The following is a 27445-nucleotide window of genomic DNA, read 5'->3' on the forward strand; positions in this document are numbered from 1 at the left end:
TTGCTTTGGAGCACTCCACACCTGGAAATCTAGTAATAATCGCTGCCTAAATTCCAGTTCAAGAGATCTATTTATTCTATATTCCTAACAGTGAAAATTCAGGAGCACAGAAGAGTCCCGGATCTTGCATGGAGCACCCTTGCTATGCATGGGGATTCTTCAGAATTGATAAAAGAAATGTCCCTTCTGATGTTAAGCAACAACATAACCCATAAACAATCCAACGTTGCTTAGTTACGCCTCTGCCTCAGATATGCAGAGTGTGCTTCGGTTTTGCACCTTCGAGGCAAAATGGTGGATCAGAAATAACCGAGAGAGGGAAAAATTAAAACAGCGAGATTCTCCTCCCAGTGTGGTCACATCAAAGGTTGGCTTGACGCGCCCTCTTTTGACCAATAATGTAAAACGGCCGGAAAGGCTACCGAACGGTAGCTCAGCGTTCCACGGGTTCTTCCTTCTCAATATCTGATTGGCTGCAGGGGGAATTCGCTCTTAAGGTCTATCAGCAGCAGGTTTGCTAGGGATCTTTCCCCCCCCCCCCTTTCTGGCGCCGGTGGAGGTGGATCTTAAAACAAGGCTGCCACTTCAAGGTTTACGGCCCAGGGCGCTACAGCCGGGAGAGATGAGTGAACTTCGGCCTCTGACTAAGGCTGAAACGCAGAGCCTCGGGCCACCCGACTGGAAGCACGCTTGTCATGCCCTTTTATACGCGCCCAACCCCGGCCGGCTTTTTGGCAAGATCCCGTTGCGTTTCGCAGTGTTGGTGAGGATTGATTTTAGCCAACGTTGGGGGTGGGGGTGGGGGTGGGGACCTCCTGAGTAGGGAAAGAAAAGGGGGAGAGCATATTAGGTTTAAAACGTTAGGAATTGCTTACTTGCTTCTAATGGATTACTTGTTCCAGTATTTGTTACCAGTACTTGGTAAACTAGTGATAAAATCTGTTCCAGGTATGTGAATGCTCAGAAGACGGCTATTTGATCTGAATAAGTGGTGAGAAAATATAGAAAATCTGGAATGGGATGGACATTTTTTACTAGTGTGTGTCATACACCTTGCATTGACTGTTGTGTTGCTAACAGATCTGGGCTGCAGGAATCGGAATGATTAGGAGATGGCAGCAACCAGTCGAGATTTTCTATATTTGTTTGTTTCCATCTAGTGGTTGTTTTGATTTTTGTAACTGTAGTACAGGTAGTCCTCGACTAACGACCACAACTGAACCCAAAATTTCTGTTGCTAAGTCAGTCATTTGTTAACTGAGTTTTGCCCAATTTTACGACTTTTCTTGCCACAGTTGTTAAGTGAATCACTGCAGGTATTAAATTAGTAACACGGTTGTTAAGTGAATCTGGTTTCCCCCATTGATTTTGCTTGCCAGAAGGTTGCAAAAGGGGATACATGACCCTGGAGCACTACAATGGTCATAAATATGAACCAGTTGTCAAGCATCACATGAACCCATTGTCACATGAATTTTGATCATGTGACAATGGGGATGCTACAGTGGTCGTAAGTGTGAAAAACAGTCATGAGTAATTTTTTTCAGTGCCATTGTAATTTTGAATGGTCACTAAATGAACTGTTGTAAGTCGACTACCTGTACTGAGAAGAAGCTAAGTGGTGTGACAGCTTTACAAACTGAGCCTATATTTTACCATGTCCAGCCCTGCCTGATCTATTCAGGTATCATCATGATCATCATTTTAGCCATTGTCAATCCATTGCAGGATGAAGGCATCTTTGCATCTTCTGCATGTTTCCAGTCCATATGGAACTTTCTTTTGCCAATTGGGCCTGCAAAATTTTAATTTAATTTAATTTAATTTAATTTAATTTAATTTAATTTAATTTAATTTAATTTAATTTAATTTAATTTAATTTCCAATTTATATACCGCCCTTCTCCCTGAGGACTCAGGGCGGTGTACAGCCAAGATAAAAAACATAGAATACAAATATTAAAACATTTAAAAATATATATAAATTTTGGGCCGAAAGTTAAAAAATCATAAACTAATTAAAAGAATTTAAAAATTTCTTCTTAAGCCAACCCGGCTTGCTGGAAAAGATGGGTTTTCAGGGAACGATGGAAGGCATTGAGGTCATGGATTCTCCTTATCTCCGGGGGCAACTGATTCCAGAGGGTGGGAGCCCCCACAGAGAAGGCCCTCCCCCTGGGGGCCACCAGCCTACATTGTTTGGCTGATGGCACCCTGAGGAGGCCCTCTCTGTGGGAGTGCATGGGTCGATGGGAGGTCGTCGGTAGCAGCAGGCGGTCTCGCAGATAGCTAGACCCTATGCCATGGAGCGCTTTAAAGGTGATAACCAATACCTTGAAGCGCACCCGGAAGACCACCGGGAGCCAGTGCAACTCGCGCAGGAGCGCTGTTACATGGGAGCTTGTTACATGACAACTTGCTGATGTTGTCAATCCGTCTTGTTTTAGGTCTCTGGATGCTTTTTATCAAGTGGGATCCATTCTATGGCTGCCTTGATCCACCTGCCATCAGTTCTTGTTGCTATGTGATCAGCCCATTTCTATTTCAATTCTTTTAGACTTTTGATGATATCATATACTTTCATTTCTTCTCTAATCCATGTGCAGGTCTTTCTATCTTATCTTGTAATGCCAAGCATGTATCTTTCCATGACTCTTTGCGCCACTCGTAGCTTTTCTATCGATTGTGAGATTAGTGTCCATGTTTCACCAGCATATGTTAGAGCAGGTAGCACACACCGATCGAAAACTTTTCTCTTCAGGTATATTAATTAGCATTTATGTTGCCTTTTCCAAAGTTTAGAACAATTGTTTCATGGACATTGTTTGGCTGTAATTATCACCTCAAGAGTAAGGTAAAGTGAGGATACCTCTATGTTGCTGAAATGAGGCAGATGTGCAAAGGGGTAGAACCCCAGAGGTTTCCAAATTGTGTGCTATACTCCAATGTGATTGAAAGTGAACATTGTCAAATATAGGGAATGTATCAGTGGTGGGTTGCTATCAGTTCGCCCTGGATCAGGCAAACCAGTCCCGTCAGCGGCAGGAGGCTCCGCCCACTTGCTGGACACTTCTGCGCATGCACAGAACCATTGCGTGTGTGCATAAGTGCGCCCACGCCCACAAGCAAACCAGTAGCAACGGGTTTTGAAACCCGCCCTTGGAATATATGTTATCATAAATTCTGTTATTTGTTACTTTTCATTAAAATTAAGCTCAGTTTGGTTTTATCTTAATTTTGCCCAGTTCTTAGAGTATAGTCCCCAGTGTCCATTTCAGGGGTCAAACATTTACTTGGCGAGAAAAAAGTTGCATACTCCTAACCAAGAAAGTTCTTGGCAAAAGTGGTGTAGTGTAAGATTTCTGGCATAGCCTATTTCATACTCATCTTAATTTTTAGTTCAGGAAGAGCAGTGCAGTTTAATAGTTTGAGGTTATGGAAAGAGGAGAACCATATTAGTCCATGGCAGTCAAAACTCAGAAATCTGGTAGCACCTTTTTAGGTTGAGACATTTTATTTTAAAAAGGGATAACACTTCTGAAGTATGGAGTTAGTGAGTCTCTGGACCTCTTGGGCATATTTGTTGCATAATATCTTTTGTAAAGGGCGCACAATAAGTGTATGTACCATTATGGGAAGACACCTCGTTTATCACTTTTTACAGTCAGTACAATAGTTCCAAAATCCTTAGAAATATTTTGGAGTTAAATATGCTAATTCAGCTTCAGAAACTGTATATGTGTGTGTGCATATACAGTATGTAAATATATATGTATATGCAGTTTTAAATTATATCTAATGCCAAGGACTGTATTTTTTATGTAGGCATTTGGCTAAATTTGGTCACATCTAACTCCTGAAAATGTGGCTGCAGTGGGGATGCAATCTTCCATGTTTTAACCCAGGAAAATGATGCAGAAGGTGTCCCTGGATAGAGAAGAAGTAAATAAATAGTGCTTATTTGGAGGCCTCCCCACCCCCAAATAAGGAGGCTTTGTATTGATTGAGTGGTGAAACTGCCAATCAAAGCAAGGCAATGCAGGCTGCTTCCTCTAGCTCCATATCTTTTGGAGGGGAAAACTGAAGGAAGGGTGTTCTGCCCCAGCTCCGGAGTCTCGAGGATATTGACACACACCAACGGTCCTTACCAAGTTTATTAAGTAGCAAGAATAAGTCCGGCAAAGGTTGGCAACCAGCCCAGAAAGCAAGATACAATAAGACTTTTCCAAAAAAAAAAAAAAAAAAAAAGGTCTGATGATAATTACAAGTTGTTTCTAGCAAGAAACTTACTAATGTGTGTGACTTAAATAGGCTAAGGGAGTGGCCAATTATCCTCAAACATTACTCTTGAGGAGACCTCCTCCTCCTGAGTAGCCACTCCTGCCTTTTGGCAGCTCTGCGTGCTCGAGCATTGAGGAGAGGCTCCTCCACTTTGCTCTCTCCACTTGAAGTAGCCTCTGGAGGTTCTGAAGGCCCTGGCTGAGTCTCTGCCTCTGGCACCACATCCTCTTCAGCCTCCTCGCTGTCCGATGTGAGCGCCGGCTGCGCAGGCTGCCGGTGCAACACCACACCAGCCTCCTCATCGTCGGGATCAGCCACGATCCGCTCAGGCCGCTGGCGGGCCACAACAAAGGGGTTTTGAAAGATGGGGACAGAAGAATGGTCCTGCAAGTTCCAGTCTTGAAAAATGTTCATTTGTCAAGAGTCACAATTAGGAGGAGGAGAAAGAGAAGGCGGCTTATAAGCCACCTATCTTGCAAAAATTCTGTTTGGCAGCATATAGATTTATGTAATAGTGTAAGTCTGCTTATAACTTTAAACAGCCGTTTATTTAATAAAAGTCAGATCAATTCCTTCTTTAAATTTTAATAAATTGATTGCACTGCTCTATCTTCTCCACATTTTGCCTCACTTCCTCAGAAATGAAACCAAAACAGATGAGGAAAAACCAAAGTATTTCTAAATCAAGAAAGTATTTAATGGTGGCAGTGATAAATGGGTCTTTTAGAGTAGGGCAGGCATTCATAAATTTAACCATGCATTCCTTTGAGAATCTGGTGAAATCTATGAACCACTTCTCAGAAAAATGTATTTAAAGCAGTTACATTTATTTAGAGGTCAAGAAAAATAAAATTGAATTTCTTTTTTATTCAAAAAGTGCCAGAAATCAAAAAGTTAAAGATCCCTGTTTTTGAACTCCCCCAGAGGTAGGAAGATTTCATCTTATAAGAATACAAGAAAGGATACAGTGAGAAGGGTAGACTACATCTGTAGTCTAAGGGTGATTGCATAGCACTCTTATTCTGAATCTCTTCTTTTCTCTTCCAGATGCAGATGAGGTTTGATGGTCGGCTGGGATTTCCAGGTGGGTTTGTGGATCCCCGGGATATTTCCTTGGAAGAAGGATTAAATCGAGAACTGTGTGAAGAGTTGGGCCCTGGGGCTGCCTCCCTCCACCTGGCTGAGAAGGACTACTTGAGCTCCCATGCTTCTGAGCAGCCACAGAGAGTGGTGATGCATTTCTATGCCAAGCAGCTTAGCTTGGAAGAGTTCCGAATGGTAGAGGAAGGGGCTATTCAGGCAAAAGACCATGGACTTGAGGTGCGTAAGGGGTAAGGCAAGGGAAGCGGGAAATTAAGAGAGTTGTTGGGAGCCAGTATAAAAACAATTGCTCCCAGACAATTGCTCTCTGGGCAAAGTTGACAATTTGTCCTATTTTTCTTCACTTTAATAATAATCCACACCCATTTTTAAAGGTTTTTTTTGCACAATATTCTGGTGATACTAATTGGGTGTGTGTATAAGTACAGTAGGAAGCTGAATAATATTCTGTAAGCCCACTCTGAACATTGTGACCTTTGCTAAGATTTTATCAAGTCTTGTTCAAGTGCCTGTGAACATATTTTGGTAGGTGTATCAGCTAAAACACTTAGAACAAAAACAAATGAAGTGTAAATTGAACATCAGTATTAGACAGCTTTGTAGCTTTGTGGTAAACCCACACGTTGTGAAGTTGGGTGTCTTGAGTGAGGTGGTGGTGGTGACAGCAGAAAGAGGACAAGTTTCCCTAAGTGTCTATTTTAATCTGATTTTTCTACCCTCTACATGGTTTAGGTGATGGGCCTCATCCGCGTTCCCCTCTATATTCTGCGTGACGGTGTTGGGGGCCTCCCAATATTCCTCAGCAATACTTTTATTGGCAATGCCCGGGAGCAGCTCATTCATGCCTTGGACACTCTCCAACTCATGCCAGCTGAACAACTTCAAAAGGCTGTTAGGATCGCTCAAAAGAGACATTGAGCCTCGTTGACTTTGGCTGCTGCCTGTTCACCCTGATAGCCTTTGGGATGTAATCCTGAAAGAATTTCAGACTTTAGGAACAGGCGCAAGAGGAAGAAACTTAAATATGGTCCTCACTCCAGTCTTCTACCTGGGCATTGTTGCTGGTGTTGCTGAATAGCTTGGTGCAAGGGTTGGGTGTCTGAATGTGGATTCCAATTATCAGGTTGTTGCGTATTTAAAACACATTGATTGCCTAGATTGCCTAGAGGTAGGTAACACGGATTGAAAGATTGAAGCCATTTTGATTGTTCTTATCTTCACGGAACATGTTTGTGATCCGCCTTCCTGCATCCTGCTTGTAGGCATAAGAGTTCTTCCAATCAAAAAACACCCTTGCAAAAATATCTCTGACCTACCTCATCTTCTGTTTTCCAACGTTTACTCTAAATGTATTTTGTTATTGAGAGCATTCTGAACTTCATGGAAGTTGCATTTACCTTCTCTCTAAAAGCCAACTGCAAATACCTGTTGATTACTTCATTATTTCATTGTCAGATTTCCTTTATTTTTTTATCAGTGGTTAAAGAATGGTTGTGACACTTGTGTGTGACTCTTGACTCATACATTTTTTATTATCTCTCAAGGAAATGGCAAGTCACCACTGGAAACAGGTTTTCTGTCTCCTTCCCCTTCTCGTTTCCAATTCTTGAGATATATTGACATAGATATGGAAAAGTAGAAGTATGCCGTCATCCAAATTATTGTACTGTTTATATTGTTATACAGGTAGTTCTTGAATTATGACCATGGTTGAACCCAAAATTTCCATTGCTAAGCAAAAAAGTGAATTTTGCCCCATTTTGCAACTTTTCTTGCTATGGTTAAGCGAATCATTTCAGTTGTTAAGTTAGTAACATGGTTGTTAAATAAATCTGGCTTTGCCTGTCAAAAGGTCGCAAAAGGTGATCACATGACCTTGGGACACTGCAACTGTCATTTTACATGCCAGCTAAATGCCCTAATTTTGATCATGTGACTACAGGGATGCTGCAATGATCATACGTGGAAAAACTTTCGTAAGTCACTTTTTTCAGTGCCATTGTGACTTTGAATGGTTACTAAATGAAAATTGAGGACTATCTGTATTCAGATTAGGAATGCAATTTATTGTTTGGAAACAGTGATACTGTTCAGATTTCAAGGCATAGGCATGAACAAGTGGGGGAGGGCAATTTGGTCACTCTGCTGAGTTCAGCGTTCCATTAAGCACCAGAGTGGCAAAGGAACCTGGGAAGTGGAAATGATGTTTATATCCTGCATGTACCATCTAATCAGTGGAACATGGACAGCTGTATCTTGGCTTTTGAAGTAGTCTTTAGATTAGAAATCCTACTTCACGCAGAACAGTATGAGATGCTTGGGGGTAAAACTGGGCTTGAGTGGTGGTTATGGTATTGTATTAGGAGCAAAGATAACCAATTTCTGGTCCACCTTCAGCCACTGGTGGTTTAGAGCCAGCCACTTTCTCCCAGCTTGACCTACTTCACAAGGTGGTTGGAAAAACAGAGTAGAGAATGCTGTTAATGTCACCAAAATCCAGACTGAAAAATGGGATAGAAGTAAAATAAATACAACTCAAAATGGCTAAATCTTAAAAGAACAAAAGGCATTGTATGAAGCAGAGTATGAAGATGGTTGAAGCAATGATAATTTGCAGAGATATGGTGAGGAATAGCGAATGGTGTTAGCAAACGTCAGATATGTGTCTCCTCTTAACTCATGCTTTTAATTTCTTTTGCTTACCATTTCTTAGTTCTTTTCTTTTCTTTACATATTATTACTGAACCTCAACAGGGAACAGTGTGATGCAGTTATTTATGTATGTATTTAGAGAAATCTTCAGACCAAGATGGGAGTATATGAGAAAAGATATTCTGCTGTTCAGAGGCCAGCACCTTTATCTGCTATGATGAGTGGAAAGAGTAAATGAAACAGAATTAATGATACTGCATGTTAGTCTAGTATTGCATAGACGCTGTGACTTCTTTACAATTTATACAAAATTTTTCTTTTTAAAGGCTGGACAGCTTCAAAATGTTGCGTTCTCTTTGCAGCCTAAAGACTCATGTACATGTACGGGTGACTGTATAAATCTAATGAATTAATAAATCTTCAGTTACCCCAGCCTTGAAGACACATGATCTTGATGATGAATCTGGGTTTCTCTGTTGCAGCACGCAGGCTACACCTCCAGTTGCAATGAATTGGCTCTTTTCTACAATGGCTTCTGTCCTGTGCAATCATGTCACAGTACATCATGCCACTAATCCATCTAATCTTGCATTCTGTGTTACATGGTGGCTGGCTGGATGCACTTGAGAGGTTCACAAGTTTGGACTGGAGAATGAAAGTCCCTTCCATTGTTGATTCCAACAACCAGTGTTGATGGATAGTGGCTGTGATTTAGGATCTGGTAAACAACCTGCAATATTAGTAGTTATTGGTTCTCCATGAACCTGTCCCCCTTTAGAACCATCCAAACTGATTGCCATTACCATAACTGCCAGCAGTGAATTCACTGGTTTCATTGTGCGATAGACCTTCAGCCAGTCTTCAACCTGTCTGCGATTTGTGGATGATCTGACATTGTCAGAGAAGGGGGGAAAAAACTACTACTTCCCCATATTACGTGTATCATGCATGATTTTCTGTCATGTCTGCTTAACCTCCTTCTTTCCAAGCTAAAAACCTAAGTTTTCCTTGAAGAGGAACTGCTCTAGCCTTCTAATCATAACCTCTGTAATGTCATCTTTAAAATGGGATAATCAAAAGTATCCACATTATTCCCAAATACAGTTTTACCATAGAGCCACATGATAGAATTGCTATATTGGTAGTTCTAATTAATGCTGATTATTGCAGGCATAGAATTAGCCAATTTAGCAACTACAGATTAGAATGGCATTTCACTGAGTAGCCCACTATGATGCCAACATCCCTTCTTTTTCATCTCCAGCTTAGATCTCATCAGGGAATAAGCGAGGCTTGGAATTTTGGAATCTAAAGGCCTCACTTTAAACTTATTTAATCATTCCTTTTTAAAAAAACAAGTCCTTTTTAAAAATATTTTTTCTTATATAGTGCTTCTGAGCAACTTCTTCCCAAAGGTTGGTATTTGTAATGGATACCTTATTTCATCCTGTTTCATAATATTTGTTAAAATATGAGATTGAAATAAATGAGAAGAAATATATAAGTATTTTATAATAAACATATCATTCCTAGACGTTTTGTGGATTAGCAAAACACAATGTAAAAATCAAAGCTGAGCCTTGTGATATCATCCTTTGAATGTTAATTTACATCTGTCTTCCATTTCAAATAGCCACTAGGCAAAATTTTACCAGATGCCTAAGTGGATAATTTATGCTGAATATAGAATTGCTGCCTGCACGCTTTGATTTTGGACCCACAACATTTCCAGCAACAAAACTCTGCTATTGTTGAAAATGAACAATTCAACAGTCCTGATTGGAGTATTACTGAAAGGGATCAGTTACTAAAACTCATTTTTCAATTCAATGGGTTCTTTTTGCCCTGGTTACACTAGTTTTTATTCTGCTTTCCTGCTGGAGGGGTAGGTGGGCAGGTGGAATCAACAGCTAATGATGGTTTTAAGTGCATGTCCCTGGTGTTTATTCAGTGACTGCATTTCACTTTCAAAATGTTTAATGCAACTTGTGTTGCAAGAACTAGTATGTGCAAATGCTGCTGGATTTCAGTAGGTAGTTTTGTGTTCTAGAAACATTTTTTTTCAGAAATAAAAAACTAGTACTTGAAGACTTCCATTTGTTTGTTTTGGTATTAATCAAATTTACATAATAAAAAACAATAAAAATATAAAACAACAAAATTAAAAAAGGAATATTAGGCAAAAGGATGTTAATAGTAATGTAGCTACCTTAATATTTATAATCTAAATGTCCTCTGGATGCTTATAGCAGTGACTAACCCCCCCCCCACTTTTAACCCACTGCAATCTTGTGAGCTAAGTTAACCGTGAAATGATAGCTTTTCGATTAAGTATGGATTTGATCCTGCATCTCCCCTATCCAGATTAATGCATGTATCCCAAAATACGCATTCATTAATCACAATTGCAATATGAAAAGTGATGCAAAAACTAAGGAAAGTTGTTTCCAACCTCTTTTCTCTGTAGTTCTCCCACATTTCCAATCCATAGGGGATTGTCCGGGGCCTTGATTGGCCCTGGACAAAATAAACCTGGTTATTTAGTGATAAACATTTTAAGTATTTGGCACTGCTGGATTAAATATGGTGGCAAGAAGCCTGTAAAAGGGGCCTGGTGGCTCAGCAGACTGATAGCATTGTGATTAACACCAGCTGTCTGCAATTACTGTAAGTTCAAATCTCACCAGGCTCAAGGTTGATTCGGCCTTCTATCCTTTTCTAAAGTAGGTAAATTGAGGACCCAGTTTGTGGGGGCAATAAGCTGACTTTGTATAAATATACAAAAGTATGAAGGCTATTGCTTAACGCATTGTAAGCCACCCTGAGTCTCCGGAGAAGGGCGGCATATAAATCAATTTAAAAAAAAAAAAAATGAGTCAGGGAAGGCACTCGTGACCCTCCTGATGAGCAGTTACAACTCATTGCATTCCACATGCCAGCTAGACTGCTGGGTATTCAGCAATGTTGAACAGTGTTTCATTTCCATGCAGGCTGGAGAATTCTGGGAATTGAAGTCCCCACATCTTAAAGTTGCCAAGGTTGAGAAACCTTGCCATGGGTTCTTCGGGTATACTGCAGTAGCTCTGCTTTCATCCTTTGTAGTCAGGGGTCAAAGAAAGTTTCAACCTACCCTACATTTTTTTTGAAGAAAGTCTGTATTCATGTCATGATTATAAGAACAGTTCCCCAGATATGGTGGAATCATTGGCTGAAGGAGAGAGGGCCCTCTAGGGGGAGTAAAGTGGTATCCCAGTTTGGAGTCCGTTCAGAGGAGGAAAGGTCTGAGGTCAAATCTGCTGTTTTCCAAGAGAAGGCAGTCAGTCTGGTGAGATTGTTGTAACACACGTGATCACCAATAAAATATCTACTTGGGGCTTGGGCCTATTCAGGAGTGGTTCTGTTTGCTTGCCCCTTACACTGATGTTTCTTAAGCAACCTCCCTTAATGGGCACAATTGTGCCTGATGCCAGGGAAGAGAGACAGGAAATATTTTCTACCCTAAAAAGTGAAACTCGTTGCAAAGCTTGACTTGTGTTCTCTCTTTTCAACTTCCTCATTTTTCTCAAGCGTTGGCTGTGGTCGGTTTGCAATGCCTCTTAGTTCCTGAACTCAAGGCCTGATGTCGCAGTTCAGCTGCAGCACGTTTTTCTCCTCTCCTTCCTGCTCCTCTGGCCCGTTGAGGAGTGTGAAAATAGGGCGCTCTGAATGGTCCTTCTGTCCATCTTTATATATCAAGAACTCCCCCCCGTCCCCCACCCCCATGTTATTTAGGCATGTGGTTTTGCAAGCAGAGGCCACATAATCCCAGCTTTGAAAGTGCCTGTTCAGCTTCCTCCAAGTGGGCGGGGGTGTTTGCAGTGGACCAGCACAGGGTGTAGAATTTAAAGCAAAGCAGCTTTCTGTGCTGGGAAATCCTGTTTTTGCACCGGAGGCACCAGCTTCAATCTTATTCTTGCTAGCTGTAGATGATCCTAGCAGAAGAGATCAAGAGGGAGTCACAGAAGACAAGACAGGAAATGTGGAACACTTTACTGGCACAGCTCATTTTAATTTTCCTTTACATGCTTGATTTGAATCTGATTCAGACAAAGCTGTGTACTTCTTGTTTTTAAAATTTAAAAAAAAATTACTTTTGATTGAAAAAAGGACCCTGCTTTTAAATAGACACATGTTTTAACTATAATTTGCCTTACATATTTGACCTTTCAAATATTATTTAGTGACTGAGCTAAGTACACTTGAATCTTGTGTGAGTTAAAATAGTGCAAGAAGGCTCCAAGCACCAAACTCCATATATAATTAGCAATGGCCTGTGAATGCAAGCCTCCTGAGTGTTGACACCATATCACTTATACTTTGTTTTATGCCCTGGTTTTTTTTTTTGTTTTTTTTTTTTTGTGCATGGAGCCTTTAATGTAAAGATGACGTGTACCAAGACTGCATAAGTAAATGTTCTTTCTGTCTGGTCTGGTCTTGCAGAATAGCTTTTGAAAGGCAGAATAGCTTTTGAAAGAGAGAACCTGCCTGTTTTGGTCTAGGCTAGCTATTAACTATTTAAAGTTAGTTACTGATTTTGCCGTTATATATTAAATATAGCAGTACTTCTCTTTACTGTACTTAGTTTATTACTTCTATTTTCTATTTTGGTCAGAACCTGTATTTTGGTGAACACAGAACTACTTTTAAAGATCATGGACTGTGCAGAAGCAGACAAGCTTACTGGACTTTTGCGAGATAGACAAGAATTGGGGTTATATAGGAGCTGGGACAGATGGTATGCTTGGCTGCAAAAAAAGAAATCTTAAGAAGAATGAAAATATTAACCTTAATGTGAACGTGGGTAAATATTTATAGGAGCATTGCATGGCAGTTGAGAATTTTTTCTTCTGGATAAACTTTTCTTTCTTTTGATGAGTTGGTTTAATGGAGATCTGTATTTTCTCTAGGCGAAAATTGATACTTTAAAACTCTCTCTATATTATATTACTCTCTGCAATTCTATCCATATTGTTATACTTTTTTTTGGTGTTTTTTAATAATTTTCAATATTTTTTTTTTAAAAAAGAAATACTTTTAAATACAATGAACTTCATGGTTTCATAAACAAGAATTCATCCCCTGACCTTTTTTGTTTGTCCCATCTTCCATTGGAGTAACACAAAATATGCATATTAAATGAAGAACAGGCAATCTTGGGGGCCACAGTGGGCCACAGTTGGAATTAGGAGACCCTCTTGCAACTATTTTCATAAAATGCTGAGGGAAAATGTCCTTTTTTCTGACGTGGTACACATGACCAGTCACAAAAGACTGATGTACCCCAAACTAACTTCCTGGCTCCCAGGTGCCTTCTGTCACCCTTGCACATATCGGCAAATTTGAAAAAAAGGCTGCAGCCATGACTCATTTTAACCAATTGCCTTTGAGGCCCATGTGGGTCCCAGAGATATTCTTAGAAATGAAAATGAATTTGAGGTCTGGCATTCTGCCATTTCATTTATTTATGATTCAAGGAGCCTATCAAAATTAGGTGAGTGAGATTGCTGGATAGATGCCAAGATAGTATCTACAGGCACATGTTGGCCAAGAGCACCAGGATGTCAGTCTCTGGCCTAATGATAATCTACTTCAGTTAAATACTTCTGCCTTCAGTTGGCTGGAGAAATTTTGTTGCCTGAGGCAAAAGGCATCATGTGCTTCCCATTCCTTTTATTTTTCAGGAGAGAAATGATCTCCAGGAGAGAAAACAGTATCGTCCAATACAATGAAATGGGTTTATTTAAAGGAGGGCAGACATAAAGAAGCCCCATTTCCAGCTCCATTCAGCACTCTAAACAAAGGCCTTCTGTGAAGGGATTTCTGGAGATATTTAATCATTTATGCAGCTTGAATCAAAGGAAGGAGACTTGTGAGAAAAGTGTGTGAAAAAAGGAATCTTTATTATTCTTTATTATTTTGACACTGGTTTTAAAGTGGTTTATTTCCCCTTCCCCTGGGAAGACAAAATTTAACCGAATGCAATAACTTTGAGCATTAATTTCATCGTAAGCTAAGATTTATACACTATGATTTATGGAGCAAGCCATGGTGGCCCATTCACAAATAGTGCAGAGCCATAACAGATGGTTTTCATATCATGTGCTAAGCCAGAAATCAAATACCTGGTCTTGGCACGATGCTCTAATTAGCACAGTTAATTATATTTAAGGGCAGCAGTAGATTTCCTAGATAGGTTTCTCATGCTTTTCCCGTTACTCCTCCTGTTTGGTCAGTGCACTGATACAAGCACAACAGTTTTGCTCACTTTTGTAGGTACAATCCTCTGTGCCCATCCTCTTGCAACATGAAGCACCAAAGATCTCCCACTGAACAGTGGCTTTATCTCAAGTTACAGCCCTCAGGGCCAACTCCATGAGACTAATGTACTGTTATTTCTTTGAAAAATAAGCGATGAAGGGAAAGGTGTAATTTCTCAGCGGCAACTCACGATGACCATCCTATTTGCTTGGAAATGGGCGACGCAGGAGGAGGAGGAGGTAGTGGTGGTGATGTACTGTAGTTACTCCAACGCAATTCGCAGAAGAGGGAGTAATCTGGTGGTGCAACAGTCGCCGCTGGCGTTTCTTCGGTTGCTGTTGGTTTCTGTGCAGTCCGAGCGCTGGAGAGAGTGACACAAAGCCTTTGGCTCCAACCCTGGACTATAGCGCCTGGCACCGGGGGTGTTGATAGTGGCTGGCACGGAGAGGAGAGGAGGGGAAGCCGGAAGGCAGCGGGTTAATCCCGCCGCTCCTGCTCCAGCTTCTCCTGTGGGGAAGGCAACCAGAAGAGAAGGGGGCGGTGCCTCGCCCAGGAGCGCGGCACACCGCGCCGCATCTCCCGTGCGCATCTTGCAGGCGAGCGGCGGCGGCCCTGCTGCGCCCTGCCACAACCCGTCGAGATGAACGCGCCGGGGAAAGCGCGCCGCGAGCGAGGCAGCCTGGCCGAATACGAGACCCAAGTGAAAGGTGAGCTCGGGGGGACGGCGGCGGCGGCGCCCAGTGGGGGTCGTGGTGGGGCGACTGCTGGAGTGGGTGGGGCTGCACGAGCTGGAGAGTCAAGCACACGGGGACCGGAGGGCGAAGTGGGGGGCTGCTCAGTTGCCTGCAGCGGGCGAAAGGGGCGGGGCTGCGTACGAGGGGATAGGGGTGCACTGTGTGCATGGGTACTGGGGGTTGGGGGAGGGCGTGCTTCGGGAGCGCCACTGCGCTATCGTAGCCAGGGAGTGGGGAGCGGGGGAGGGGGCGGCAGAAGCGGCCCTCCGGAGCTGGACGTCTCCCTGCTTTTGCAGGTGGTAACCGCAGTGACAACGGCGTGGTGGCCCTCTCACTTCCCCCCTGCCTGTGAACATGTAGGCCTGGGTGATTCAGGGTTACCGTATGCTGGAGCCAGGAGCCCCCTTCCCGCTGGGGTGACTGCCTTGTCAGGGATCATCCTCCTTGCGGGGATCCATTGCGGCTGCGTTTTTATTGCTGGCAGACGAATGCCTTGTCCCACCACCCCTCCCTGCCCCTGAAACCTAGAAAAATGTGACCCAGATTTTTCAACCCAGATAATATTATTACTAGAGGTGGTAAAAAACGAAGCAAAAGCTACGATACTGGGGTGTTGTTTCTTTTTTTAATATTCCAGGAGCATGGACATGAACATGCTCTCACAGATAAAATGTGTGTGGCTATTGGTTCAGGACATAATGTGAGGTTCCTTAGTGAAAAAAAAGAAATGCGCCAGATTGACAGGAAAAGAAAAGAACCCTGGAGTCTTGATTCCCAGCAACATCTCTCTTCTATGTAAAATATTCATTTCCACTTCCCATCTGAAGACACCCTTGTACAGCAAAGCTGTTGATTATAATGCAACATCCCTTCTTCAAGGTTCCGGTTGTTCAACTTCCTCTCTGTTGTGACTGATCAACCAGCAATAATTCTGCCTCTGCCCCATTCATCTGCAGCTTCTCTCCTCTCCCTCCCCCCCCCCCCCCCCCGCGCATGGCATCTTTCTGAACATGCCTCAGCTTGTTGTGTATAACAGAAGCTTCCACCGAATACCAGAAGGCTTCGGTCCAGCAGTCTGAGTTCACAGTCTTTACTACAATTTAACCAATCGACACACAAAATCTTCTAAGGCAATTTGATGTTTGAGGAAGAAAGAAGAGTGGCCCCACTTGGGGATCACCATCATTGAGACAACTGGGTGTGTGCATGGGAGTATAAGATCGGTTTCAATAAGGAGCAGCTGTACGAGAGGATAGTGCTCCATTTTAATGCAATTTGCATAGGATATTACTCAATGGATATTACATTGTGAAGCAGACCTTTCTCTCTTATCAGTGGCAACACATCATTGATGGCATTGAAGTAGGGCTTTGTGGTAGACATCCCGGGGTCCCACTGAACGGGGTTCCAGCAGGAAATCCTCTAAATGCAACAGGGCTGACTTAAGATATTTTGATTTGAATAAGTAATATATATTACAAATCAGGGGAACAGGCTATAAAACTACATCTATTAAGGTACCTTACTATGTCCTTGATTACTTGGCAACTGAAAACAAACAGGTTTGCTTTATTATTGGGGTATCTCTGCCCATTGCTAAGCTTAATTTTCTCTCCCAGAAGTCCTACTACCCTGCTCACTACAATACTCCTCCTAAACCATACAAGACTGGATGCACACTACTACGCATAAAGGAGAAATAGAACCCAAATATATTTAGACACAAATAAATTTATGCTTTCTATCCTTTTCCTGGGTTCCTGCTAAAAGAAGCCAATGGTAGTAACTGTGAGAAGGATCTTGGAGTCCTAGTGGACAATCACTTAAATATGAGCCAGCAGTGTGCAGCAGCTGCCAAAAAAGCCAATACAATCCTAGGCTGCATTAACACAGGGATAGAATCAAGATCACGTGAAGTGTTGGTACCACTTTATAAAGCCTTAGTAAGACCACACTTGGAATACTGCATCCAGCTTAGGTCACCACAATATAAATAAGATGTTGAGATTTTGGAAAGAATGCAGAGAAAAGCAACAAAGATTATTAGGTGACTGGAGGCTAAATCATAAAGAGCAGTTGCAGGAATTGGGTATGCCTAGTCTAGAGAAAAGAAAGACGGAGTGACATGATAGCAACATTTCAATATTTGAGGGGCTGCCACAAAGAAGGGGGAATCAGCCTATTTTCCAAAGCACCAGAAGGCAAGAGAAAAAGCAATGGATGGAAACTAATCAAGGAGAAAAGCAACCTAGAATTTAGGGGAAATTTCCTAACAGTGAGAACAGTTAACCAGTGGAACAGCTTGTCTTCAGAAGTTCTTGGTGCTCCATCACTGGAGGCTTTTAAAAAGACTGGACAGCTATTTGTCTGAAATGGTATAGGGCCTCCTACTTGAGCAGTGGGGTTGACTAGAAGACCTCCAATGTCCCTTCCAACTCTGTTATTCTGATATATTATTCTTCCCTGAAGCAGAAAATGATTCATCTACTTCAGAAGCGCTTCTGAAGATCTGTGTAGGAGCTTTCGAGTGTGGAAAGTAACCCCTGAGGAGGTTTTGGGAATGCTTTCATCATGGGGCTTAGTTCAGTGGATTTTGCTGATATGTTGACTTTGGTGTTACAGATGGCATGCCCCTGGGGTAGGAATAGCCGGTGTGGTGGCCATGGGTTCCAACATGCCAAAAAGCATCTCCAATGTGTTCCTTCAGGCTTACTACCTCACTTGACATTTTCAAAAGTTCTCTTACGTGGGAGACGGTAGTGACAAAGCAAAATGCTCTCACATCACTTTTATCTCCAAGATTGGCATTCTTTACAAGTAAAATGTAGGTGTTTGCTGTCCACTGCTTTATTTGAAAATGTGGCAATTTTGCTGCTCTCTCTCTTTTTTTAAAGAGAAGCTGGGGTGGTAGAAGGGGGCTTCTAGTTTACATTCTTGGAAATTAGAGGCAGTGGCTGAATACAAGCTGATTTTTTCAATTTTAGATGTGCTGCTTTGGGTCTAGTTGTGTATCTCCTTCTTGGAGATTTTTCTTTTTAGAAAAGTGGCCCCAGCAATACAAATACATCCAGTGGCGCACTGAACGCAGACCCTTTGAACCCAAGTAGCTTTAGACCAGATGTCAGACAGATCCAAATGTAGGATATTGGTTTTCCCATGAGGTAGAATGAGATGGTTGTTTCAGGCCATTCATTCAGTGCTATGTGGAAGGAAACAGAAGGGTTATTTAATTTATTATTACAAAGGTAGTTTTACTACCAGAGGGAGAAGCACTTATGGAATGTTGTGCTTTAATAACTTCACCTCTGGGGGCTCTGTGCTTTCCTTAAGGATAGAGGCCATATTTGCTCTTCTGCCTCTGACAGTACTGTAAAATGGTTAGGACCAGAGCAAGTTAACTCAAGATATAAGATGAAGCTAGCTAAACTGCAATGGTAGGGCATACTGCCCCTTGAGTGTGCTAGATTACATCTCCAGCAGTTCCTAATAGGACAACGTTTGGCCACAATGTTTGGGAATTATGGAAGATGTAGTACAACACCTCTAGAAGGCACAAGGTTAGGTAGTGGAAAGACAACCTTAGTGAACTAGAATTTGCTCTGAGGTACATGAGTTTTGGATACCAGATTAGCTGGAGACTCAATAGGGGTAGCATAATCTGCTTGAACTACCATAAAAATTTGAAGGCAGGCAGGTATATCTTAATAAATAAGATCCTTGCAATTGCATCACTAAGTCATTCTTTTTTAAGCAAACTCCTTTCTAAAGAACAAGGCAGTTTGCATGAGAATAATATAGTATTACAAGTAGTCCTTGACGTTCGTTTAATGACAGTTCAAAGTTAATGACGACTTCAAAAAAAGTGATTTATGACTGTCACAAGATCTCCAGGGCCACATGATTCCATTTTGGGTGCTTGGCAATTGGCTCACATTTTCTACCAGCTGCAACCTCCTTCAGTTACATGATCATAGCTCATCACCTTTTCTGCTGATTTCTGGCAAAAGACACCCTTTGGGGAAACTGAATTCACTTAACAACAACTGCAGTAAAAATTGTCATAAAAGTGGGTCTGACTTGACTTACAATTGTAATGTCTTACAATGGAAATTCCAGTCCCACTTGCAGTCATATGTTGAGGACTTCCTGTAGCTGTGTTCAGGTGAAGATTTGAGCCATGTTATAAATCAGATTATTTGTAGACTCTTAAATGCCTGACTCCAGTATTTGTTAGTGCAATTAATATAGATTATTTTCATTGTCTTCTCTATGGCCCACTGGAATGAAGCAAATACTTCCTAAAGGCTTTCTTATTTTGTCCTCCTTTCCCATGTCCTTGGTTTTGTGCCTTATCTTGTTGCTGAATCAAGACCTTGCATGGGGGTAGGGGATGGGGAATGGCCTTCCTTTTTCTCTCCAGTCAACTAATTCTCCCTTCTCCATGTTCCCAGCTGAGTTTTCTCTCCCCATTGAGTATAGCTTCCGACTTGTCAGTTCTGATTTTTCAGAGGCTTTTGTGCTGAGGGGTGGGGGAAGGGCTTTATCCATTTCTGTGTCTCTTCACTCTTCCGCCTTGTTTCTGTTGATAAAGCTGGTAGATAAAGCAGATGTGTTTCCCCCCATCCTCCTTATTTGCTGGCTCCTTTCTTAATACCCCCATCCATTAAGCAATGGACTTCCAGTACTCTGGGGTCTGACATGGATCATGGTTTTTTGAATTCTAAACTGAGTGTTGGTGGAAGGAATTCATTTTTAATTTTAATAGAATTTTTTTATTTTTATTTTTTTAAAAAGTTCATTCTTCTTCTGTTAACATGAAACCTGTTCTGTTAACACAAAACCTATTCATGCTGAATCAGGAAACATTTCTTCCTCGACATATATTATTCTCTTCCCATTATTTTGGATTCTAGTATTTTTAATGCTGTATATCACCCAGCAACCTTCCATATTTCATAAATTTGGGTGAGACTGGTGACATAAATTTATTCAATCAATCAACCAATATGTGCACACATACCTTGTGATATCAAGGGTAGATGCAAAATACATTGCTCAGAAATGTAATTCCATAATCATTTGATAATATCTAGTGTCTAAGCTGACCTGCAGTTTCAGCAGGCATTGGCTTCTCAGACATTTTCAAGTCTAATATCACACTTTCAAGGGACTAGAAACTGAATTTTGCACTCAGTACAACTGCTTGCATTGTTCCTACACTTTTATAGAATATTTACAGCATATGACCATGTCTCTTATAGGACAATCCTCCACTCTGCCCGCTGATGTTTCTGTATGTACAGTGCATTCTGAAAGTATTCAGATCCCCTTCACTTTTGTAAATTTTGTTATACTGCGGTCTGACTCTATAGTTGTAGAAATTCATTTTTCCTCATTAATCTACATTCAGTACCCCATGATGACACCGTGAAAACAGAATTTTAAAAATGGCTGTAAATGTATTAAAAAGAAAAAACTGAAATATCACATTGGCATAAGTATCCTTTGCAACAACACTTGAAATTTAGGTCCAGTGCCCCCCATTTCTCTTGATAGTTGCTGACATGTTTCTATACCTTGATTGGAGTCGATCTGTGGTAAATTAAATTGATTGGACATGATTTGGAAAGGCACACACCTCTCTCTTGAAGGCCTCACAGTTGACAATGCATACTGTAGTGGAGGAAAAGCCACGAGGTCAAAGAAACTGTCTGCAGAGCTCAGACATAGAATTATTGCAAGGCACCGATCTGGGGAAGGCTACAATAAAATTTCTACTTCACTGAAGCCTCCATAATTCTCAAATGGAAGAAATTTGGCACAACCAGGACTCTTCCAAGAGCTGGTCTTCTGGTCAAACTGAGCAATCGAGGGAGAAAGGCAGGGGTGAAATGCTCCCGGTTCGGACCGGATCACCTGATCCAGTAGCGATGGCGGTGGGTGGTTCGGAGAACCGGTAGCAAAAATCCCTGCCCTCCCCCCCCCCATGCCCAGCTGAGCCACACGATCATCGGAGGCTTTTTTTTTTTTAATTTTTAAAAGCATTTTTTCTACAATCTGTTCGGCCGAAAAAATGCTTTTAAAAGTAAAAAAAAAGCCTCTGATGATCGCGCAGCTCAGCTGGGATCATCAGGGGCTTTTAAAAGCATTTTTTCTACAACCTCTTCAGCCAAAGAGGTTGAAGAAAAAATGTTTTTAAAGAAAAAAAAGCCTCTGACGATCAGGCAACTCAGCTGAGATCGTCAGAGGCTTTTAAAAGCATTTTTTTACAACCTCTAAGAGGTTGTAGAAAAAAAGCTTTTAAAAGGCTCTGACGATCCCAGCTGAGTTGCCTGATCGTCAGAGGCTTTTAAAAGCATTTTTTTACAACCTCTTTGGCTGAAGAGGTTGTAGAAAAAATGGTTTTAAAAGTAAAAAAAAAAAAAGTTGGCCACGCCCACTCAGTCACATTACCCCACCACCACCAAGCCACACCCACAGAACCGGTAGTAAAAATTTTTACATTTCAACACTGGAGAAGGGCCTTAGTAAGAGAAATGACCAAGAACCCAATGGTCACTCTGACTGAGCTCCAGAGATCCTCTGTGAAGGTGGAACAGAGTTCCAGAAGAACAACCATCACTGCAGCCCCCCACCGATCTGGGCTTTATGGCAGAGAAGCCTCTCCTCGGAGCAAAAAGCACCTGAAGGTGTCTCATACTGTGAGGAACAAGATTCTGTGATCTGTTTGGCCTCAATTCTAAATGTTGACTGGATGCAACCAGGCACTGCCCATCACCTGCCCAGTATCATTCCAAAAGTAAAGTATGGTGGTGGCAGCATTATGCTGTGGGGCTATTTCTCAGTAGCAGGGACTGGGAGACTGGTCAGGGTTGAGGGAAAGCTGAATGGAGCAAATACACGGATAGCCATAATGAAAATCTGTTTTGCAGTTCTCGGGACTTCAGACTTTGCTGAAAGTTCACATCCCAACATGACAACGATCCTAAGTACACAGCCAAGATTACACAGGAGTGGTTTAGGGAGAACTCTGTGAATGTCCTAGAGTGGCCCAGACAGAGCCCTGACTTGAATCCTATTGAACATCTCAGGAGGGACTTGAAAATGGCGGTCCACTGACAGTTGCCAACCTGACTGAGCTTGAGGGGATTTGCAAGGAAGAATGGCAGAAAATCCCCCAATCCAGTGTGCAAAGTGTGTTGTGTCATACCCAAAAAAGACTCGCGGCTGTAATTGTTGCCAAAGATGCTTCAACAAAGTACTGAGTGAAGGATTTGAATACTTATGCCAATGTGATATTTCAGTTTTTTCTTTTTAGTAAATTTACAGACATTTCTAAAATTCTGTTTTCACTTTGTCATATGGGGTACTAAGTTAATGAGAGAAAAATGAATTTCAACAACTGTAGAATCAGGCTGCAGCACAACAAAATTGACAAAAGTGAAGAGGATTTGGATACTTTCTGAATTCACTATATATTCTATAGGTCATACTTTGCAAGAGAAAAAAGGAAGTGTGGGTGTATGTTTTACACATACACACACTATTTATATCACTATCTGCCTATCTATCATCTATTATCTCTCTATCATCTTCTTTCTAATCTCCCTCCAGCCCTATCTGCCTACCTAACTACCTCGTGTTCCCTGTTGTTAATTGTTACCCTAGCTCTCCAGATGAATTGTTTACAAGCCTATTTCAATGTAAAGATACATGAAATCAGTGTGAGCTCCATTTAGCACTGTGCCACTGCATGCAACTTAGATTACGTTCTCTTGTGTTCATCAACCAGTAGAGTTGTCAAAGAGAACATGACAAGTTATGGGACTCTTAATGCCTTTCTGCATTTCTTTGCATGCCCCCCAAAATGGAGATTTTTGAAATGGTTAAAGTATGTTTTCTTATATATGATAGTTGAGTATATGCAGGGCATCTGAACACAGAATATTAATTTTTACATTAATATGCCCATGCCTGTGACAAACTATGAGTATGACATGAAAAGGGCACAGACATTCTTTTCCTTTTCCAATTTATAGGAATGATAGTTCAGTAAGAATGGGCTTCATTTTTGCATAGATTTTGAAGCCACTGTTTTTCTTTATGTAGATCTAGGCATCTTGTCATGATACTTACTTATACATTCATGCTTGCTAGAATCATTGAAAAGCAGTATTCAGCAATCAGCGTTGTTGTGTAATTTAATAACTATATATACAATTTTGCTCCAAGGTGTGGCTTTTGGATGGCTTGATTGCAGATCTTAATGCAAGTTGTGCCTCTCTGCATCAAATCCAACCTGATTCTGCTTTTATTTTATCTTTGTATTTTGTTTTTATAAAAAATATAATATAATAGTATAGTATAGTATAGTATAGTATAGTATAGTATAGTATAGTATAGTATAGTATAGTATAGTATAATATATGTTATTAAGTAAATTACTAGCCTTGATTTTTAGAATACTGTACAGGTTTATGGTTTCTTACTTGATACTAGCACAGGTAGTCCTCAACTTACAACAGTTCACTTAGTGACCGTTCAAAGTTACAACAGCACTGAAAAAAGTGACTTATGACCGTTTTTACACTTATGACTGTTGCAGTGTCGCCATGGTCATGTGATCAAAATTCAGATGCTTGGCAGCTGGTTCATATTTATGACGGTTGCAGTGTCTGTGGATCATGTGATCCCATTTTGCAACCGTCGGACAAGGAAAGTCAACGGGGAAGCCAGATTCACTTAACAACTACAATGATTAATTTAACAACTATGGCAAGAAAAGTCGTAAAACGGGGCAAACTTGCTTAACAAGTGTTTTACTTAGCAATATAAATTATGGGCTCAACTGTGGTAGTAACTTGAGGACTACCTATATACCAAATTCGGAGGGGGGTATAGATAGAAAGCAACATGCAGAAATGTGATAGTATTCATTAAAACTTAAGTTTCCTAAGAAAGTTATCTTATTGATAATTTATGAGAAACAGTTTCGGCATGAGATTAAGAGGGGCTGTATGTAGTCCAACTTTTTCTAACCTTACAGAGGATATAAAAAGTTTACATAACCCTTTTAAAATGCAGGTTTTTGAAATGTAAAAAAAATCAGACCAAGATAATTCACTTCAGATTTTTTTGGCATATTTAATACAGTATAACATGTAAGCTGCACGGTTCAATTGAAAAACAAACTAAAATCATTTAGGGGAAAGAATTAACAATAAAAAAAATGTACAGTAATAATGTGGTTAAGTGTACACACCCTTTTATAAGTAGGGAAATGGCTGTGTTCAGAATTAACCAATCACATTCAAACTGATGTTAAATAGTAGTAGCACACAATTAATGTAACTCTGATCAAGCCCATATAAAGTTCAGCTGTTCTAGTAGGATTTTTCTGACATCTACTCAGTTTTTTTTTTTTTAAATTTGATTTATATGCCGCCTTTCTCTGGAGACTCAGGGCGGCTTACAATGCGTTAAGCAATAGCCTTCATACTTTTGTATATTTATACAAAGTCAGCTTATTGCCCCCACAAGCTGGGTCCTCATTTAACCTACCTTAGAAAGGATGGAAGGCTGAGTCAACCTTGAGCCTGGTAAGATTCGAACCTGCAGAAATTGCAGGCAGCTGTGTTAATTACAGGGTGCATTAAACCACTGTACTACCAAGGCTCTTACAGCAAAAGCCATGGTCTGCAATGAGCTAATAAAGCATGAAAGGCATCTCATTGTTGAAAAGTATCAGTCAGGAGAAGGATACAAAAAATTTCCAAGGCATTGGATATACCATGGAATACAGTGAAGACCAGTGGTGAAATTCAGCAGCATCTATCCGGATCTCTCGATCTGGTAGCACTGTTGGCGGGAGGCTCCGCCCACCCACCTGGATGTCATCATGTCCCATTTTTTACCGTCTGCGCATGTGTGGAGGAGGCACACACGCTCACATTTGCGAGCCGGTAGGGAAAGGTAAGTGAATTTCACCCCTGGTGAAGAGAGTCATCAACAAGTGGAGAAAATAAGGCACAACAGTGACATTACCAAGAACTGGATATCCCTTCAAAATTGATAAAAAAAAGAAAAGGAAAACCTGTCCAAGAGGCTGCCAAGAGGCCTACAGCAATTTCGTGGTGGTAGCATTATGCTTTGGGGCTTCTTTTCTTCAGCTGGAACTTGGACTTTAGTCAAGGTATGAACTTGTTCCAAATATCAGTCAATTTTCACAGAAAACTTTCAGGTGTCTGCTAAAATGCTGAAGATGAAGAGGAATTTCACTTTTTAGCAGACAACGACCCAAGGCATACCCCCTAATCAACAAAATAATAGCTTTACCAGAAGAATATCAAAGTTTTGGAATGGACTATCCAGAGCCTCGACCTGAATCCAATTGAAAATCTGTGGGGTGACCTGAAGAGAGCTGTGCACAGGAGTTGTCCTTGCAATTTGACAGATTTGGAGGGCTTTTTGCAAGGAAGAGTAGGCAAAGATTCCCAAGACAATCTTTGTGCCATGCTAATAGGCTCCTACCCCAAAAGATTGAATGTTGTCATAAAATTAAAAGGTGCTTCAGCAAAGTATTACTTTAAGGGTGTTGCATACTATTTATTGTATGTCATTCCCCCCCTAAAATGATATTAGTTTGTGTTCAATACTTTCCAATAAAGGTGGAAAAATTCAGAAGTGATCTATCTTGGTCCAATTTTTTTTTTTTACATCTCAAAAACTAGGCATTTTAACAGTGGTGGGTAGATGTTTTATATCCACAGCATATCCTCTAGATCAGGGATGTCAAACTCGTGGCCCGCGGATGCATCATGCGCTGGCCACACCCACGCCCGGTTTAGCGAAGGGGGAAAAAGCAGTGATACGTAATATGATGATGCCGCGACGACGCAAGTTTGACATCCCTGCTCTAAATCATGGGTCCCCAACCCCCAGTCCATGGACCAGCACTGGTCCGTAGCATGCCAGAAACTGGGCTGTGCAAACAAGCCAAGCCCCATCCACCAGATGCAGGCAGCACACAAAACCACGCCCCCTCTGGTTCACGGAAAAAAACTCTCCACAGAATGGTCCCTGGTGCCCAAAAGGTTGGGGGCCACTATTCTAGATGTATTATTCTATATATCCCTAGATTTCCAGCTAGGATGGCTAAATGTTTTGAGTTGTAACATCAATACTCTGATAGATAGAGATGCCCCCAAATTATGTTTTTATTTCCTTTAACACACACACACAAACACACATGTCTCTCCAAAACCAGTATTCAAACTCTTTTCTTGGCAAATGACAAATGTGTTTCTTGGCAAATGACAGGAATCAACTGTATTAGGTGACTTCCAACAGCAATTCCATGTTTAAAGAGAAAATGTTTTGTATATAGAGAATTTTGTGTTAAAAAAATAATTAAAAATTAATTGCCTGTTGACCTGGATGGAATAGATCATAGATCATGTGGTTAATTTGTGAACAGATATATGTTAGTTGCATAAAACTAAAGATACTACTGATTTAAGTAGTAGTTGCATTGGTAGTATTTATTGCTGCTCTACAATAAGAAGAATTCTTGTTGACAAGAATTCTTTGAACTGATAAAACATTAGTTCATTTCTTCATTTTGGAAGCAGATGAAATGATCTTAAAATGTCATGGATTTTGACTTAAAGAAAAGATTCCTAGATGTGTGTTGCAGTAAATGAAGGACAAAAGGCATTTATTTTGAGAGCTTTATTTGTTGCTATGATGAGAAAAGGGAAGGCAACCAATTAAATCTGTCATTTCAGCTTGGTTGATTGCAAGAAATTGAGGCCTTTTTTTGCAAATAAATTGCTCATCATCTACAAGAAAAAAGATTCATCATGTTAACTTTTATGTTTAGAATATTTTTAGCACATAATGTCATGAAGTAATTTACATGTTTCATTTAAGAGGTTTGTCTATGCTGTACGAGATTGTGATTATTTTTTTTAGAAATAAGTTAGTACCAGTAATAGATATAAAAATATGCTCTCCATAATTTTGCCACTCTCAAAGACAGAGACTTTCTTCATAGACTCACTTCTGCATTGTCACACTCATACCACAGAATGATGGCACAAAACTCCCCTCCAGCGAAGGGTTGCCTAAAGAATAAGGATGAATATAAGGATGAGCAGGCACTGCTCTAGGATACCAAAGCTTAGGGGGCACCAATGCCAGCCTGCCTGCTGAATCATTCTAAACATACAGAACTTCACATTGGTGGGAAGTGGTGCTATCAATTAATGTCAGCTTAGTACCATATGCCTTTGATGCAGCACTGCCCTTCAGCAACCCTGCTGTCCAGATTACTCTTTGCCAGTGGTGAAATGTAAAATTTGTTACTACCGGTTCTGTGGG

At 41.0% G+C, this 27445-nt stretch overlaps 2 protein-coding genes across 4 annotated transcripts in view; both read left to right on the forward strand.

The window, feature by feature from the left end:
* The first annotated feature begins 225 nt into the window (after positions 1 to 225).
* On the forward strand, positions 226 to 8480 carry NUDT16 (nudix hydrolase 16). Of its 2 annotated transcripts, none has more exons than XM_087886571.1 (3): positions 226 to 367; positions 5328 to 5600; positions 6114 to 8480. In XM_087886571.1, the coding sequence occupies exons 1-3, from the start codon at positions 254 to 256 to the stop codon at positions 6297 to 6299; spliced, it is 573 nt and encodes a 190-aa protein (XP_087742697.1). In that variant the 5' UTR covers positions 226 to 253; the 3' UTR covers positions 6300 to 8480. The 2 variants fall into 2 exon arrangements, with proteins under 2 accessions (XP_087742697.1, XP_034290113.2); XM_034434222.3 differs by lacking the exon at positions 226 to 367 and adding an exon at positions 385 to 763.
* Positions 8481 to 14609: 6129 nt separating this feature from the next.
* Positions 14610 to 27445, forward strand: part of ARHGAP4 (Rho GTPase activating protein 4) — a 49132-nt gene continuing 36296 nt past the window's right edge. The window contains exon 1 of one of the 2 annotated variants that reach the window (XM_034434219.2): positions 14610 to 15037. In XM_034434219.2, the coding sequence (XP_034290110.2) occupies positions 14971 to 15037 (67 nt within the window). In that variant the 5' untranslated portion in view covers positions 14610 to 14970. The remainder of the gene's footprint in view (positions 15038 to 27445) is intronic. The other variant, XM_034434220.2, reaches the window with a different exon arrangement.

Source organism: Pantherophis guttatus, chromosome 2 (assembly GCF_059756535.1).
Source record: "Pantherophis guttatus breed Tessera chromosome 2, ASM5975653v1, whole genome shotgun sequence".
Lineage (NCBI taxonomy): Eukaryota > Metazoa > Chordata > Lepidosauria > Squamata > Colubridae > Pantherophis > Pantherophis guttatus.

What these genes read in the sequence shown, in the direction of transcription:
- NUDT16 (XM_034434222.3), top strand. Translation starts at nt 623, where the DNA reads ATGAGTGAACTTCGGCCTCTGACTAAGGCTGAAACGCAGAGCCTCGGG. An exon ending in CGTTGCGTTTCGCAGTGTTG is followed by an intron (nt 764 to 5,327) that starts GTGAGGATTGAT and finishes TTTCTCTTCCAG; the next exon opens with ATGCAGATGAGGTTTGATGG. An exon ending in CAAAAGACCATGGACTTGAG is followed by an intron (nt 5,601 to 6,113) that starts GTGCGTAAGGGG and finishes TACATGGTTTAG; the next exon opens with GTGATGGGCCTCATCCGCGT.